General features: G+C 53.5%; 1 protein-coding gene across 3 annotated transcripts in view; it reads left to right on the forward strand.

Annotated features, from left to right (window-relative positions):
* The first annotated feature begins 2,056 nt into the window (after positions 1 to 2,056).
* Positions 2,057 to 18,088, forward strand: part of PTCH1 (patched 1) — a 72,512-nt gene continuing 56,480 nt past the window's right edge. For 2 of the 3 annotated variants that reach the window (XR_010827479.1, XM_066987887.1), the window contains exons 1-2: positions 7,868 to 8,074; positions 9,236 to 9,428. Coding sequence is in view for 2 of the 3 variants with exons in the window: in XM_066987887.1 (XP_066843988.1) it covers positions 7,868 to 8,074; positions 9,236 to 9,428 (400 nt within the window). In the remaining variant the exon portion in view is untranslated. Of the gene's footprint in view, positions 2,414 to 7,867; positions 8,075 to 9,235; positions 9,429 to 18,088 lie in introns of those variants that run through there. The other variant, XM_066987888.1, reaches the window with a different exon arrangement.

The following is an 18,088-nucleotide window of genomic DNA, read 5'->3' on the forward strand; positions in this document are numbered from 1 at the left end:
GGAAGGACAGAAGAAACTGCAGCAACTGGGCTGACAAATGAAAGAGGCAATGAAAGCTATGGTATTTACGACAGATGTACTTCTGATGTCGAACAAGTGAGGAGGCTTGTAACATATTTCTCAGGTTATTTTCTCTGACGTTTCCTAGCTCACACTAACATCCCACTTCTTTTATCATTTGTTTTTTGTTTGTTTGTTTTGTTTTGTTTATTTTTCATTCTTTGTCCATACCTCATGCCTCTTTCTAAAACCGTGTACTCCAACATTGCATTACTTCACCCCACTTTCCTTGCCTAGCAGGGCAGCTGCCGGTTCTTTATGGGGCTGTTCTGCTCTTCTGCCTCCCACCTGTTCAAAGAACAGCTCTGTGGCTACATGACATAGCTAGGCGAGGCACTGCGGATGCTATCCTGTCAGATACGCAGAGCCTGAAAGCACTGGAACTCATTATCAGGAGTTATGATGAGTTTCTCTGGAAAAATTGTCAAGATTGAATGTATTGGGTGGGAGGACAGACTGAAGGATTACAACCATGACATCTATGCACCCTGTATCCCTGCTGTCTGTCTCTTGCTTAAGTATCTAACTCTGTGATTGATCAGTGAGGCCATAAAAAGTGATGTATGTTTTTCATGCACTCTTTAAAAATCCTGTAAAATGTCTTTTCCCATGCTCTTCCAACTCTTTATCATTGACACAAGCCCCTCTGTCATGTAAAAATAATATCAGTTTTGTAGGCAAAATATCCTTCTTGTTCATTATTTTGTTGTCTAGCCTGGCTTTATGTAGATAAGAATATCTATGGAGTTTGGCTGTGTAATGCAATCTGATCATGAGATGTTCCCTAACATTTCTTCTTATAGAGTTTTTCCATTCTTGAAAGCAAACATACAACCCTAAGATACGCATTATTTCCTGCTAGAGGAATTCAGTAATAGGAGTAATATAAATAAAAGATGGCTTAAAAATATATAGAAAAAAAAAAAGCCATGAAATCTCTGAACCCCATCATGAAGTACGTTTTCTAAATGTAACACAAACAGAAGTCTCTGGGCAACTTGGGCACAAGACTACAGTAATATGGAATATATTTTATTCTCAAAATACATGGTAGATATTGCAGATCTGACAGCAAATCAAGCGTGACTGACTGGATCTTCCATGAGCAATTAGTGACATGTCTTCCAAGACACATCATTTGTTCCCTTCAACGTGTGCTAATCCAGGAGTAACACTCGAAGTCACTTTTCCCAGATCCTGTAATGATACTCAGCCGCCACAAGACCCTGAAACGGTGGTAGCAAATTTCTGCGCAGTTTGTTTCCTGCTAGGAACTGTTCAAGAAGATGGTGAAAAAAAAAAACAAAACAAACAGCAACAAGAACAACAAAAAATCGCTGCTCTTTCCCAGTGACAGCAGCATTCAGGTTTTGTTCAGAGGAGCTGGCTTCCTTGCTTTGCCTTGCTCCACCACCTGAAAGCTGACTTGCTAGTGACCTCTAGCACAACCGAGCAGGACCGAGCACAGACATCTCGGGCACGAACTCGCTCTGTCGGGCGCCGCGCGGGGTGCCGAGCCGCCAGGGGAAGCCTCGGCGCCCCTCTGCTCGCCCTGCACTCCCAGCTACACATTTGGCAGGCAGACCGCGCCCCACCGGCGGGCACCTTCCCTGCTCCCCATCCTCCGGGGGGCCGAGGGGGGAGCGGGGGCAGAGGCTGGACGAGACCTGGGCGCTGTGCCGGGGGGCGGCGGGGCCGGGTCCGGGCGGTCGGCACGGGGCTCTCGCTTCCTTTGCTTTTTTTTTTTTTTTTTTTTTTTTCCTGGAGTTTATTGTAAAGGGGTAAAGTTTGCGGGCTCGTCACGTGACCCTGACAGGTCCTGCCTATTGAGAGCCAGACCACCCACATGGAGGACGATGGAGCTGCTTAATAGAAACAGGCATGTAATTGTGAGCCTTTCCAGCACTCTGCAGAATGCCTGCAACCTAGGAGGGTTATTTTTTTTACACTTTCGGTTCCTTTCGGGTAAAAAAAAAAAAAAAAAAAAAAAAAAGAAAGGCAAAGAAGAAGAAGGAAGAGGAGGAGAAGAAGAAGAGAGGGAGGGAAAGAAAGGAGGAAAGGAGGAAGGAAGAGAGGAAGGAAGGGAGGAAGGAAGGAAGGAAACAAGGAAGGAAGGAAGCAAGGAAAAGAGAAAGAGAGAGAGAGAGGGAAAGAAAGATAAAAAATATAAAGAAAAAGAGGAAGAAAGAAAAGGGAGAAAAAAAAAAAAGAAAGGGAAAAGAAGAGGGATCGGGAGCAGAGAGCCGAGCGGACTCGAGGGGGGCCGAGGACGAGGAGGCTGATGCCCCACGACAGCCGGCAGCGGCGCTGAGCGAGGCGGCACCGGCCCTCCGGCGGCGCACGGGCAGCGATGGTAGGTGCCGGGGGCGACCCCGGGGCCGGGGGCAGGGGCCGGGGGCCGGGGCGGTGCCGGGGGCGCTGCGCGGACCCCCGCGGCGGAGGGCCCGGGGCCGGGCGGAGGGGGCGGGCGGAGCCGTGCGGGGCCGGGGGGCGGCAGGAGCCGTGCGGGGCCGGGGCTCCCGTCCTGCCCGGCACCGGGGAGCGGCGGGGGGGGGCTCGGCGTCGTGTCCCCGCTGTGTCCCCCCCCCGCGGCTGCCCCCGACGGAGGAGCCCCCCCCGGGGAAGCGGCGGCCCCGCGGTGCCTTGCAGCGGCCCCGCAGGGGTCTGTGCTCGGCACCCGCATCCCTTGCACCTGTGCGAGCGGCGGCGCCGCCAACCTGCCGCGCTGCAGCATCCAGCCCCCCCGGGGCCAGGCCGTGCGGGACGGGGGCGATGCCGCCGAGCGGTGCCGCTCCTCCTGCCTTGGCGGCTCGGGCAGGGCCGGCGGAAGGCGGTGGCGACGTGCGGTGTGTGCAGGAGGAGTGGCGGCGGCAGGGAGATCAGCTGCGAGGAGCCGGCGGGGCTGGAGGCAGCCGGTACCTCTGCTGGTACCTGGCGCCGGGGCTGCGGGCGCTGCGCCGCCGGGACCGGCCCTGCCCGCCTTGTGCCGGGGGCTGGGGGGGGGAAGGATGCTCGCCGACAGGCCTCCCCCCGGCGGGGGACCCGGGGGACTGAGCGAGGAGGGGTCTGGTGCTAACAGGCACGCCTGGGCCAAGGCGGGTCTCTGCCAGCTCCCAGCCAGACGGCGTTTACCGCTTGTGCTCCGAGGGTCTCTCGCGTCGTTTCGGCACCGGCCCGGTGGGTGTATCTGGGGTCTGGTCAGGGCCGCGTTAGAGCCACGGCGGGGCAGGATGATAATCCGACGCTGTATCCGGACAGGAGTTAGCGCTGCTGAGAACGGCTAGGGCTGAGGAGGGAGGGGGAGAAGGAGGAATCCTTTACAACCTATTTGCTTTCAGGAGCCGGTAGATATAAAACTGGCAGCTGACTCTGAATTAAAATGTCTCGGGCTTCTCTGTTTTTATCCTTATTTCGCACACACATGCACACACACGCACGCACTCACACACACACACCTTTTATTTTCTTCTGCCTTTGCCACAGTGTATAAAGCCCTATTGAGACATGTAGGCGTGATGTGTAAACCGGATTAGCAGTATGAAAGAAAGACATACAATGAGCCTGAATTGTTTTACTTCCTTTTCATTTCTCACGCCTATATCTCTAATAAATTTGTTGCTCCAGCAGTGGGTCAAAGAGATCGTGTCGCTCAGCTTTTTTTCTGCGAGACCCGATGGCAGAGATCATGAAAATGAATGCCCTGCCCTCTGCCAAATGCAAGGCTTGAGCTATATCGCTACACAGGCTCGGTGTTGTCCGGGCTGGCTAAAAACTGTTCAGTGTAACTTTCCCCCCTGCGTGCGCATTAAAGTCCTGCAAGTGGCAGGGCACCGTGCCAGAAAAAAAAAAAAAAAAAAAAAATCTGTTTTGAAGACGACTTGGGTTTATAAGGCTAAAGCCCCTCGCCGGGCAGGACGAGGTCTGCTGAAGCCGGGATGCCCTCCGGGTGTCTCCCGGCGGTGACGGGGCTGCAGCTGCAGCCGCCGCCCTCCGCAGCTCCCGGGGGCCTCCCCGGGGAGGCCGAGGCCGAGGCCGCGGCCGCGGCGGGGCAGCGCGGAGGGCCGGCGGCCGCGGGAGGCGCATCTCCCGCAGCCCTCCGCGGGAAGAAACGCCCGCTCACCCGGGCCGGCGCTGTAGATCCCTCATTTGCTCCTTTGCGGCGTGCAGAGCGGCTCTCCATTAAAGGAGATCAGGGGTAATTAGCCGCATTATTTTGACAAGCTGGCTCGAGCAGCTCCCTTTGCTTGCCGGGCTGAGGAGGGGGAGCGGGCCGGCTCCGTGCCGCCGCCTCCTTCCCCCCGCGCGGGCGCTGCGCGGCGGCGCTGCCCTGCGGATGGGGGCGCGGAGGGGCTGCGGCCGCCCCGCGGAGCTGCGCGGGGGGCGAGGGCCGGGGGACAGGCGAAGGCAGCTCCCCGCGGGTGGGCTCCGCTCCTCGGCCCGGCCGCAGCCCCCCCCGTGGGGTGAGGGGAAGGGCGGGCCCCGCATCTCGGTGCTGCTTCCTTGCTAGGGCTATCGGATGCTCCGGTCCGCGGGCGACGGGCAACCTGCAACGACGTGTTAAAATAACACCAGGGCAACTGCACTACCCGCTGTTAACCTCTGTCGGATTTGGTCCCTCGCGTGGCTGGGGGAAGCGTGCAGCTCTGCAGTATTTGGGGTTACAGTGAGCACGAAGGCGATCCAAGTAAGAGGCAAAGCCTTATAAGATGAAGCCACTCTGACCAAAGCCCTGGGATTCTTGTGTGCCAGCCCTGGCGGTCCAGGAGCGGGGAAGACGAGGCATAAAAGATTTCAGACTCCAGCCACTCCACCCACGGGGACACCTTCCCGGGCCTTGGCCACAGGGCAAGTCCGAGATAAGGCATCTGCAGGTCCCAGGCGAGCTGCTGAAGGCAGAAAAAGCCATTGGTGTGGAGGAGCAGTTGCACACATAGGCCCATGCATATCACAGCCAGCAGTGCTTACAAATGTAAATAAGGGCAGATTGATTAGGAACAACATTATCGCTGGGAATGTAGCACGCAGGCATCAGCTATGAGGCAAAGTGGGGGCAGCCACTGCTCTGACCACCCAAGTGGAGACTTTTACACTGACACTTCTTCCTTGAGGGAAAAAAAAAAAACACACATACACACACACAGAAACAAGGCCAATTAGATCCCTGCAGTAATTCATCTCTTGTGTATGCTTAAAAAAAAAATAAAATCCCTCCAGACCACAGGGAGAGAGGGGAGATTAAGATAGCGCTTGTTAAATTTGAGTCCTCAGATTGGGTTCTGGGAGCAGGAGCGAGGACCGGGGGTCACTGGGCTGTTGTGTGAAGCCGAGCAGGCAGGAGGCGGGGGGCAGCTCCGGGGGCTGGAGGTGCTCGCAGGGACGGGGCAGTCCTCCCGGGCTTTGCAGGCTGCTGGGAGGCTGCAGCCAAACGCCTCTCTCTCCCCCGGCCCCTTCCTTCCGCGCCCCCAGCCCCGCTCAGACCTGGTGGCACGTCGGCTCTTCGCGCGATGCACGGCTGAAACTTGAGTTACAGGCGGCTGCCTGCCTGCCTCCCTCGTTCCCTCCCTCCCTCCCTCCTTCCCTTTTTCCCTCCCTCCCAGGTGTGGGCTCCAGCCCCCAGCAGAAAGCCGCCTCCAGCTCCGGCCCCCGTGGGCTTCCCCCTCCCGCAGCCGCGCGCCCACATGTGCTGCCGGCAGCCCTCCTGCGGGCAGCCCCACGCGGGGCACGGCCCCACGGGGCAGGACTCGCCGTCCGCGGCCACCAGGCGGCCGCGGGGACCTGGGGGGGGGAAAGCCCGCAAAACCTCCCACGGGCGGCCGTGGCCCCGCCAAGCCCCCGCCGGTGGGTGCCCCTAGGCGATTTCACGACGGAGGCTCCGCCGCACGGGCGGCGTGGCGGGGGAAGCGGGCCCCCCGCTCCGCTCCTTTTCTCTTCTTAGTTCAGTTTTTTCACCCCCCTGGTCCCCGGGGCGCACCGGGGCGCGGAGCCCCTCGGCGGGGAGCCGCGCGGCCGCCGGGGGAGGCGCGCAGCTGTATCGGCCGCAATTAATGGCTGGTCCTCAATGAGCGGAGACGGCGAGCAGCCGTGCCAAAAAAGTAAACAATCACGTATAGTGCGAGAAGTGTTTAGCGCGGCCAGGCAGGCTGCGTTTCACGGGTTTTTACACTAAAAACATATTAAAAGTGGCTTTCCTCAGGTTTCAGTTAAAGAATGAGCCCTAAGTTGAAACAGGCTAGCTACCGCGCGGCTTTAAATCCCTCAAGTGTTAAGTTTTCATTGTGTTTTTCTAACTGGACGGAGTGGTTTTCTTGCAAGGAACCAAGTCTCCTCTTTAGTTAAAAAAGAAAGAGAGAGGGAGAAAAATCTGGCACTTTCTACCGCAGTATCCACCACCCTGTCATTATTTCTGCAAGCCTGGGAATTCAGCTCGGACCTCCCAGTATTTGTTGCAGCTTGAGGCCAAGGTGCCTCTAAAAGGATTTTCTTTTAAGGGCTTTAGAAATCGTTTAATGCTACTTTCCCCCCGTTTCCCTCTGTTTTTTAAAAGAGAGGAAAAAAATATATATTTCTGCGTGTCGATCGCGAGAAAGTTCTGCGGCGTGCATTTGTCTGCAAGCATCCCGGAGGAAAAGAAAAAAAAGGGGGGGGGGAAGAGAGAGAAAAAGAAAAAAAAAAAACTTTCTTGAAAAGAAAACGAAGAAGAAAGGGGGGGGAGGCGGTGTGGGGGAGGCATTCCTTAATGGAAGTATTGCATGCAAAGAAGGCTGGATCTCTTTAAGGCTCCCCCTGAAGCTGGAGATGCACACACAAGGGTTGCCTGCCTGGGTGGTCTCTCTACTTTGGTGAGCTGTTGCTAAGCAGCTAATAATAGTCATGTTTGCTGAGTAATTTCTGCCCTCCCCGAGCCAATCGCCTCGCAGAAACCCAAGCCATCTGACAGCCCTAGGGGCGGGCTTTCAGCTCTTTTTTTTTTCTCCCTCTCTCGCTCTCTCTCCTCTCTTACTCCCCCCCCTCCCACCCCTCCTCCTCTTTATCCAAATGGAGAGAGTCCTTTTTTTCTTCTTCATCTCATCTCTTGAGCCGAGGGGCTGCAGCTCGCCGCTGCCGCGCACACGCCGGGGGAGAGCGCCAGGCAGCCGCCCGCCCGCCGCCGCGGCGGGGCCGAGCGCGGAGCCCCGCCGGCCCCGCGGCCCGCGGGAAGCAGCCCGGCGCTGAGGCAGGATGGTGCAGCGCGGCCGGGCAGCGCAGCAGCAGCAGCAGCAGCAGCAGCAGCCGCCGCGGCCCGCCGCAACGCCGCCGCGCCGCCGCCGCTGAGCGCCGCCGCGGACAGCGGCTCCCCGGAGGGAGGCAGCGGCGGCCGGAGGAGGCGATTTCCACGGGAGCCGAGCACAGCGCGGCGGCGGCGGCGGCGGCGGCCGGGGGCGGCCGGGGGTCGCGCCCGCCCGCCCGCCCCACCTCGCTGGGCGCGGGGAGCGGCCGCCGGCACCTCGGGGTGCGATGTGGCAATGGGAGGCGCGGGGAGCGACTCGGCCGGAGCGGCCGCGGCGGCAGCCGCCGCCCCGCGCCCCGCGTGAGGCGGCCGCGCCGCAGCAGCCCCAGCAGCAGCAGGAGCAGCCGGAGCCGCAGCCGCGGCAGCCCCCGCAGCAGCAGCAGCCCGCGGCCCGCAGCGCCGCCAGCCCCCTGCGCCCCCGCCGCGCCCCGCGGCCCCCGCCGCGCCCCGCGGGCCACCGCCGCGCCCCCGGCCCCCCGGGCCTCGCCGCGGCAGCGCCAGCGGCAGCTCCCCCGTCCCGCCGGCGGCGGCGGCGGCAACATGGCCTCGGCCGCTAACGCCTCGGAGCCGGAGACCAGCAGCAGCGCGGGCGGCGGCGGCCACCCCGGCCGGGCGGCGAGGAGCGGCGGCGGCGGCGGCAGGCGGCGGAGGAGCGGAGGCAGCCGGCGCGCCGCGGCGCCCGACCGGGAGTATCTGCAGCGGCCGAGCTACTGCGATGCGGCGTTCGCCCTGGAGCAGATCGCAAAGGTGCTTTCACTTCTCTCCCTTTTTCCCCCCGGAGCGGAGCGCGAGCGCCAGTGTTAGTTTTTTCGGCGGGGGAGGGGGTGGCGTGCTTTCTCGCGGGGGTGGAAGGAGGAGATGGAAACCCAACAGCCACCAATAAAATGCTGGGAAAAAAGAGAGGGACGTCTGTGACTCTTTCGTGCGGGAGAGAGTGCCCTCCTTCCCTTCCTGCCTCCCCGCCCGTGCCTGCCCTGCCGGGGTGCGCTCGTGCGGCGAGCACGGCTCCCGGTGCGCTCCCCGGAGGCAGCCTCCGCCGCTCCCCCTCCGCTTCCTCTGCTCCTCCCCGTCCCCTCGCAGCGCCCCGAGCACCCGGCCGGGACGGGACGGGACGGGACGGGGGGGGAGAGAGCGAGCGAGCGGCCGCTTTCTTGGCAGAAGGCGTGCTTTTGTCAAGCCCTCCGCCGGGCGTACGAAACGCCGGGGCTGCCCCCGGAGAAGGAGGGTCCCGGGGCGGAGGGAGCTCGTAGCGCCTTCCTCCCCCAGCGGCGGGGAGAGGAGGGAGAGCCGCGAGCAAATCGCCGCCCCCGGCCGGCCGGGGGGCTGCGGGAGCCCGGCTCGGGCCGGGAGGGGATGGAGCCGGCCGCCAGCCCCTGCGAGCCAAAAAATGCTGGGAGGAAACAGCCCCGGGACGCTGCCCGGCCGCGGGGATCGCCTCGTTTTCAGGGAGCGGATCTGCGGGCTTTGTAAGAAGGGGAAAAGGGGAGAGAGGAGAGGAGAGGAGGAAAAAAAAAAAAAAGAAAAAATCCATGTGGCTGCCCTCTTCCGTTCACAAACATTGCCGTGACTTACAGATGGCCGCTCCACTTCCTAATTCAGCTCACACGGCGTCTCCCAGCTCTGTGGGAACGAGCCGCTGCTGCTGATCTCGCAGCGCTGCTCACCACGTGGGTCCTGCCTCCGACACCACACCGCGCTACCAGCCGGCAGCCGGCTGCCTGCGATCGGCCGGCCTCGCCTCCCCGGGCCCTGCGGGGTCTGAGCGGGGGGATCCCTGCCCGGGGGAGGGCGGCGGGCGGCTCCCCCCCCTGCTCCAGGCGGGGCCGGGGCGGCGCTGCCCCGGGGCTCCGGGTGGCGAGCGGTGCCGGTGCCGCCCCGGTACCGACTGACCTCTTCTTGCCTTTGTAGGGGAGAGCGACCGGGAGGAAGGCGCCGCTGTGGCTGCGAGCAAAGTTTCAGAGACTGCTCTTTAAACTGGGCTGCTACATTCAAAAGAACTGCGGCAAGTTTCTGGTGGTCGGCCTCCTCATTTTCGGGGCGTTCGCTGTCGGATTACGGGCCGCCAACCTCGAGACCAACGTGGAGGAGCTGTGGGTGGAAGGTAAGCCGCCGGGACGCGGACAGGGACCGCGGTGCCCGGCCTCCCTCCCTCCCTCCCTCCCTCCCTGCCTGCCGGCCGGCCCCGTCCCGTCCCTGACGCGTGCCCGCCCGCCGGTGCCGGGGGCCGGCCGCCGGTTGGCGCGGCCGTTGGGCGGGCGGTTGGCGGGGCGGCACAACCGCCGCTTGGCGGTACCACTTCGCCGCCCGCCGCGGGGGGGGGGGGGGGGGGGGGGGGGCACGGATGGACGGACGGGAAACGGAGGCGAAGCGGAGCGCCGGGAGGGCGGCGGGCGGCCGATCCCCGCGGCGGGTTGCGGGGCTCGGCGCCGTGCGGGAGGCCGGCGGGGCTGCCGCGTGCCCGCGGCGGGAGGAGGAGGAGGAGGGGGCGGCGGTGCGGGGAGGCGCCCCTCCGCCATCTTGGGAGTGCGCGCGCCCTCGGGGCGGGGGGGGTGGGGGGGGAAGGGGGCGGGCGAGCTGTGTGTGGTCCGTGCTGTTGGACGGCTTTCAGCGGCGGGGGGGAGCGCTCGTCGCGGGGCGGAAAATAAAAAATAAAAGCGGCACGGCTGCGGGCTGACGGCTCTTCCTTGCGGGGGGACCGCTGCGGGGTCGCTGGGTGGCCGCGGGGGAGCGCGGTGGGCTGCGGGGTGTGGCGGGACCTGCCGCCACAGCGCCCAGAAACGGCAGGCGCTGAGGGAGCCCCCGGTCCGGCCGTCCTGTGGCACTCGCTGGGTCCTCTGTCCCTCGGTTACTAGCGCAAACCATTGCAAAAAATGTGCCTTTTATCGTTTTTTTTTTTTTTTTTGGTCGTGCTCCTTTTGCCTCTACTTTTCTGCGTGTCAGGTAGAAATAATTGATCGCAGGCCTGTCCAGCGTGGTTCCCTGTGTTTTCCTGTCACCATCCAGCGTGGTTGCCTGTGTTTTCCTGTCACGATTTCACTGGGTTCCACTGCTAGGAAGGATGATCCCATCCTAACGCCACCTGCTTTTCCTATCAGCCTAATACCAAGAAACTGCTCGCTGACCGTGCCTGTGTGGCTGGCCCAGCAGCAAAAATCCAACTGTCAAGGGAAAAAATGTGTTTTGCAAAATAGCCGTTTGGTTCAGTTACTGCATTGGCCTCTTCTGATGTCATTATTGCTTCGTGGGGTGCGTGGGGAGGTCCTGAGCACGAAACCTAGCTGAAATTCATCTCTGAGGTTTTTATGGCCAACGTGGATTCATAAGGCAGCTGGCTGTACAGAGCTGACCCATGTAATTTGAGTTTAGTTTCCATGTTAGAATTAAACAAGGTGAATATTAAAACTTTATTTAAATAGAGAAAGCTTAGAAACCCTCGTGTGTCTAGGTTGCGCAAAATGGCTAGCTAATGATATTGAAATAAAATATTCTGGTTTTAATTTAAATTAACTCACAGTCGTCCTGTTCTAGCACAACACAACCATCGACACAAAAAAGCATGCTAAATTGTGGAGACTGTACGTTTCTGGTCACGAACAAGGGCGTTATACAAATATACCTAATGAATAGCAATTGCGTGTTTCTGTGGCTAAACTGCAGGCAGAAGTACAGGATGAGAATTTGAAATGGAAAAGGTACAGAGAGAGGTGGTGTCTGAAGTGGTATTCTTCCTAGGCAGGAGTGGAAAGCAGTGGCCAAACTCACTTTCCTGAGCTTGGGATACCTGGTCCTCACTCCTGAGCTTGTAGTCAAAGTACACTCCGTGGAAGTTGTTATACTAAGGGGCCCTATAGAACAAGCTTTCTTTTAATAGAAGCAGTGTCTGAATTGCAATGTTTATTAAAATAACAGACTTATTTTTGCCTTTACCTTTTGTTTACCAAGAATTTGAATGAACTGGGCAACGTTGGCCAAATATGGTAGATTACTCGAAATATGTTTCGAGTCACAGTTGCAATAAAATGAGTTTTGATTTGCTACTGAAGCTTTTTACAGTTATTACTGCTGAATAAATTGGCAGTATTTACACAAAGAGACTGGTTTTATATGGTGTATTTCTGAATACCATGGAGCATGGAACATAACACAGCGCTGAAGTTTGCTAGAAGTAAACGGCTGCTTTAAAACTATAACACAATTAATTAAAAATAGTGAAGTGAAGTTTGAATGAGTTTTAAGACCATCCACATTCCAAGATAAATGCTTAGTAGTCTGGGCCTGAAGCTATTATGGCTGAAATATTTACATAAGAAGTTCAGAAACCCACCTGGTAGGCAAACTTTCAAAGAGAGAAAAAGCAAAACAGATCTCCAAAACATCATTCTTTCAATTTTCTTGTAGTAGTCTCTCTCTTTCAGAATTTGTGCCAACACTCCTGGCCTCCTGATACCAAAGTGGCTTTCCACTCAAATTGTTTCTTGGCACTAAGTGTTGCAGAGTAGCATTTCTTTTATTTTTTTTTTTATTTTTATTTTTAAAAACCCAGCCCTGCTCTGGCTGCTGTTCAGAGCACTTCAGTTACTGCTGCGTGCCCCGCAGTATGCTCCCAGTCTGTGCTCCTGTCTTGCGGTCTGTCTCGCTGGCACCCTTGAGGGGGCCACACACGTGGAACTCCCTGGCCCGTCAGCAGGTCTGTCATCCCTGCGTGCACACCTTCCTGTTGTAGGGTGCTCACTGTAGTTTTTTGCGCAAACAAATCCCAGACTGGCATTTTAATGCCAGTTCTGTTATCCACAGCCCTTACGCTTTAGTTGAACTGCTACCTGTGGGTGTCCGTGTATACTGGGGTTGCAAAGACTGTTTAGCATCTTTATACATCGTACACCCTTGAGAGAACAAAAAGGGCTTTGCATTGATTTCCTCTGTGACTAAATTTTGTTGGACATAGACGTGGTTTTAGAAACATCCATTCATAACTAGGAAGTGCTCTGGATGGAAAAGAAATCATGCCCATAACTGGTTATGTTTTCTGCTACCACTCTAATAGGCACTCTAAGACCCTGGCCTGTGAGCAGCAGTCACACATGTAAATTTACAGCCTCTGCTTCTGAAAGAAGGTAGTTTTGTGGCTCCAGAGAAGATTCTGCTAAGTGGAGCTTGAAATTTGACTACTGCAGTGCCTTGAACGGCATTAATTGGAGCAGCTCGTAAGGGGAGAGATGCTCTCGTGTTGTTCCTTGATACTTCATTTCACGTTGCCATTGTCTTGGGATTTTTTTTCCTCGCTTTTTTTCATGCCTTTTTCTTCTCTAAGAGGTCAAAGATCATGGTGGTCTTTCTTTACGCTCTCGCTTTCTGAAGTTTTTGTGCTACCTGTAGTTCAGTTGAACTTTTCCCTTTGCAAGTAGTTTTCTGTGCTGGTAGTCCTCTTTGCACAGCTAACCAAGGTCTAACATGCAGAGCCCCTTCGTTACACCAGCTGGAAGCAAAAGGGTGCGTGATACAAGCAGGGATAGGACAACCTGCAGGGAAGAGAAAATGCCTCAGTAGTCACAAAGAAAGATCAGTTTTGGTACTTGGAACAAAGCATTCTCTCATTGTAAGTGAATTAGCGCTAAGTGTGTACAACAAACTAAGTGAAGACTTGAATGATGTGTAGTATTATTTTCTTTTGCTCTTAAGGGGCAGAAACCAAGTGACTCTACTGTCGTACTTGTGGCTAACCCATCTTAAAATACATTAATCCACCCATGCAACGCAAGAGTGAGGTGAAGAAGAGGAAAGCATGTGAGTGATGCAGGAATCAGTGTTATTTCCGTAGCTTCTCAGTTTGCTTAACCCAGCAAGATCAAGTGCAGGTGGAGAGGGAAGTTATTCTTAAGTTCTGCCTAAGGCATCAGTTAACTTTACACTAGTATTCTTTGGAGAAACGAAAAAGAACAGTAGAGGAACAGATCCTTGTGAATTTGTTGTTTTAAGGAGACAAATTTATGTGAGTGGTCCAGAGCAACATGTTTGGTTTCAATACAGTTAGCAGGAATTGACCCAGTCAGTTGTAATTCAGTTCTTCCACAAAGACTCACGTTTGTTCGCAGCAGCAGAGTACTAAGTACTGTTTGAGGCGCATCACCGCAGCGGTTACTTCTGAGGCAGGATGCTGAGGCAGGATTTCGGTGGTCTGTGTGGCAGTCTGGGGAGTTGTGTCCCACTGCATCACCGAATCCAGCAGTTTCCTATGGATCGCGTGACACGCGAGCTTACTTATCTCTGAATTCTGCCTCACACTGTGTTGCGTGCCTCAGTGTGTGTAAGGGTTCATTGAAAGGTGCTTATCTAGAAAATTTCCAAGCCCGCTGTTTTGTTTGAATTGATTGTGATTTACTGTGTGGTTTCTCAGACGTGAACGTGGCAGCAGTGTTCCCACATGACGGCTGTAGAACGGTCACCTAGGCCGCGTGCTCTTTTTGAAGTTTGCTGATCAAAATGGGGTTGTATTTCAATCCATGCTTCTGTTTTCAAGATCAACATCAAAATCTAGTATTTATGCTTTACATGATATTTGTGGATAAAAACATCAGGACAATAGGTATTATGTTTCTGTGGAGTGAGCCCCTCTCAGTTTTCTTATACTTAGATGTTAATAAAAGGCATTTTAAGGTTTTAGTTATATGGTTGTATGATCGTTGTCTTTTAAGGGCCTGCTGTTGAAATCAAAGTCACTGGGGCTCTCAGTCAGGGTTCATCTTGACAGGCGTCCACATCACTCACTGCTCAGGGGTGGTGCTCACTGCTGAAAGGCTCCTGTATCCAAAGCAAAACCAAACCAGTTTCGGTGTTTAAACTCCCCTTTCCGCCTCTAAGAGTTTCAGTGGAGGTATTGCCAGTGACCATCTGGGGTCACTGAGAAGGTAAAGGGCAAAATCCTGAACTCAGCGAATGCAGTGGCAGAAGGTAGAATAACCTGAGCGTGGCCAGGCCTGTACCCAGCGCTGGTACAAAGCCACAGCAGAGTGACAGACGGCCCCTGCTGTGGGAAGGGCCAGAGGAGGGCCTTGTTCTGTGGAGCTCACACCCCACCTAGGCTGTAACCACAGGGTAGCCTGGGTCCCTCTGCCTTTCAGACTTCAGAGGCGTTTAATTTACTCAAGGCTCCAGAGAATTAATCGTCATCATTATTTCCAAACTTAACATGCTGTGGCTAATGTGCATGCCAGAATGCGCCCTGCAGATCCTTGTCTGGGAGGGTCTGTTCGCTCCTCTGTTGCAACGTCTGTTTGAACCGCTGCCTCAGTTGCACCATTCTTCGCTTCCTCTCTCCTGAGCATGGAGTGACTTTCCACACCCCGCGGATTTTGCTGGTCATGAACAGGGTACAAGGGCATTTCTGTAGTTGCGGAGAGCCTGGTGATTTCCATGCAGAAATGCTGGGGTGAAGTATAATAGTTGAAAACCAGATTACGTTCTTGTTGGCCCCCATGCCGCTGCTGCGGAGCTGGAACAGGGGGAGTATAGGTAAGCAGTAGGGCTGGCTCGGTCGTTGGGCCGTCTGCTGCTGTAGTTGAGGTGCTCTGTGGAGGTGTAGGACAGAACAGAAAAGTTCAGTTAAAAAGGACCTACAAAGATCTTCGAGTCCAATGGCCTGACCACTTCGGGGCTAACCAAAAGTTACAGCATGTCATCGAGGGCACTGACCAGGTGGCTTCTGAACGCTGACAGGCACGGGGCGTCGACCACCTCACTAGGAAGCCTGTTCCAGCGTCTGACCACCCTCACAGTAAAGAATTTTTTCCTAATGTCCAGTCTGAACATCCCCTGGGGTATTGATACGGGTGATGGTTTGCTGGTTTGCTACCACCTCCTGTTACCAGCTAAATGGACTTTTTTTTGTGGTAGAGAATGGGCCTTCTTTCTTCATTATTCCTCAGCAGACACTGGGTTCAGACAAGAGTGAACTCTAAAAGCCATGGGTACTCAAACTCGCTTTCAACAGAAAATGCATTAAGGAAAACTCCGTCTCCTTACCCTGAATCCATCTATTTTCATGATTTAATATTTCCGTGGGAAGAGGTGGTCAAAGCCCTGTTATTAAATAGTATTTGTGGTGGCTCCCCAGAAAGTAGTAATACTACGTAGTGTATGCACGTTCTTGACCGCACAACAAATTTAAAGGCTATTACACGCAAGTGGATATTTCAGTTACACATAACTGTTAGGAGGCTCCAAAATATGACAGCTTCCAGATGTATGAACCGACTGATCCCTTTGTTTAGATTATGCACCACAGCTGATGCCTAGATTAGTGCTGGCTGGACAAAGCTATGGGAGATTTGTCTGGTTTCCACAATGCCATGTTTATATTTCATTTGGATTTCTCCTTCAAAGCTGACCTCCCCGTGACCTGATGGAGCTGTGTCCACTAGAATGCAAGTTTTAATGTGTCTGCAACAGCTTTCCTTTTGGTGTCTAATGGAACATGTTCTCCTTTTGACACTCATGGGCATTTATGCACTACCCCTTTTAACTTAACAGTGAATTATGTACTTCAGCCTATGAGCATCCAGGTAAAACTCTGCTTGTAAAGTTTTCTGCCCCACAGTTAGCTTTTCAAGAATATTCTGATTGGTTAAAGTAGTGTTTGGATTATAGACCTTGTGGGACTGTTCCTTGTCAGGCATTTTCTCCTGTCTGTAGAATAAAGTTGTCTTCCAGCCTTTGCACAGTGTTGTTTCTCTCTACAGATGATGGCATGGATGTGCATGCTTCTAGCTGCTCTTTTTGGAGTTCAGCAGGAACTGGAGCGCAGAATTTTACTCAAAAGTTTGTTCTTCTTTGTGGCTACCATACAATTAGATATATTTTCCTCAGTCATCCTTATTTATCTTCAGTATGCCTTTGGTTCCCTTCATCTCTCTGTGTCTGCTGTCTTGTACTATGCAGGAGGTCTTTCCTTGTTTGTATTTGTTAGTAACTGTACCTGGGAAGACTTGAAGAAACCAGTAAAACCCCTCAATGGCTGAGTGATCGTTTTGCAGTAAGACATGTCAGAGTTCGGAAAGATACAGCTACAGAACTTGCATTGTATTACTTACAGAAACTGGATGAATTTCCACTGTTGATGATTTACTGGGGGAGCAGATTCCTGAGATGGTGCCTCACAACAGAAAACTCAGCACTTTGAAGTATCATTTCTGCACTTCTATGCATAATGGCCATTTCATTTCTGTGTCCAGGAATCAAGAATAGAAAAGTTTTCTGCTCCTGTTCTACGTGACCCGTGCTGTTTTATTATCTACTTACAGCATGCTAAATATGATTGATTAGTACTGGATACGATAGGCTATGTTGCTGTGTTGATTTGGAAAAATTTTGGCTGATGGTTCATTGTACTAGAAATAGATGGAGTGGAACTGCAAAGAATAATTTTGAATTCAGAAGTTAAAATATTTTTTAAATTCTTTTTTTCCTCTCTAAACATAGTTTTTTTCTTTGACAGGAATGTTTAATATCCATACATACAATTTACTTGCTGTTGTTTTTCTCTGTTATTTTCATTCAGCATCACCTCAGCTGCCATAAACATCCTGAACTTGGCAAAAGTATGTTTTCTAAAGGAAAAAGTCCTTTACAGAAACTGCTGATGATATATACATTTTGATGTACGGAGAATTTTAATTTTGGTTTTTAGAATGAATGCCTTGGCTTTAACTTCTGCTTGGTTTCGTGAAAACTTAGTTATTGCAGTCCTTGAGCAAAATATATAAGAGGTAAGGGAATGAGTAGAACCATAACCTGACTCTTTCAGCAAAGGTGCTGCTCCTTTAGAGAATTGTACTGAACTTAATTTCAGCTTTAAATATACAAGTAATCGTTGTATATTTGAAACATGTGTATATTGCTCATGAGCAAGAAAAAGCTGATATTTTTAAGGCATATGTGCAGTGTTGTACACGCGTATACCTGAAGCTGGAACTGAGCCCTTAAACCGTAATACAGTCTTCATTTACTAACAGTAAGACAAATTAAAAGAAACAGTCTTCTCTTGTTTACCTGTCTGATGCATTTCTGCTTTTCAGTCAGTAACCAAAAGCTAAGTGCAACAAACTAGAAACGAGCGCTGTTAAGTCAAGTTGTATGATTTTTTTTTCCCCCTTAAATCATTGCTTAAGGGCTTCTGGCCCCTAGCTCAGGAATCCTGCCCAAAAATGCCAGATGTATTACACAGTCAAGTATTGCAATGTAAATAGTGTTCTGTGCCATGAGAGCAGGGTGGTCCTTCTCCTAGTTTAAAAAAAAAAAAAAGAAAAGAAAAGAAAGGGGGGAAAATCCACGTGCTCTGAAATAAGCACAGTAGTCATAGTGTTATTTGTGTTTTTGGCTGCACAGCCAGTATTTTGGAGCTGAAAGAGCGCTGATAAATTAGTACTTTGGACGGGCAGATAATAACTGAAATTGAGATACTAGAAAGCAAGATGTGGCTTGGCTGAGGCTGCCTAATTTAGTCAAACAGGCATGTAATAAGTGAAATATTAAAGCAAAAGCCATTGCTGACAGGCAAAACTCTTTACCATGTTGTGAAGAGTAGTCTTTTGCACATGGAAGGAAAGCGGACAAAGGATGGGAAGTAGGGAAGGCAGAGGCATGGGGTTGTTCTTGACCTCATGCTGTGTAATGGAAAGACTGGGTGTGTTGCTGTACCTTTTGAGTATAAACATTGCAGAACTGTTCTTGTCTTTAATTCAATATCCTTTGCTGTGTATTAACAAT

This window comes from Anser cygnoides, chromosome Z (assembly GCF_040182565.1).
Source record: "Anser cygnoides isolate HZ-2024a breed goose chromosome Z, Taihu_goose_T2T_genome, whole genome shotgun sequence".
NCBI lineage: Eukaryota > Metazoa > Chordata > Aves > Anseriformes > Anatidae > Anser > Anser cygnoides.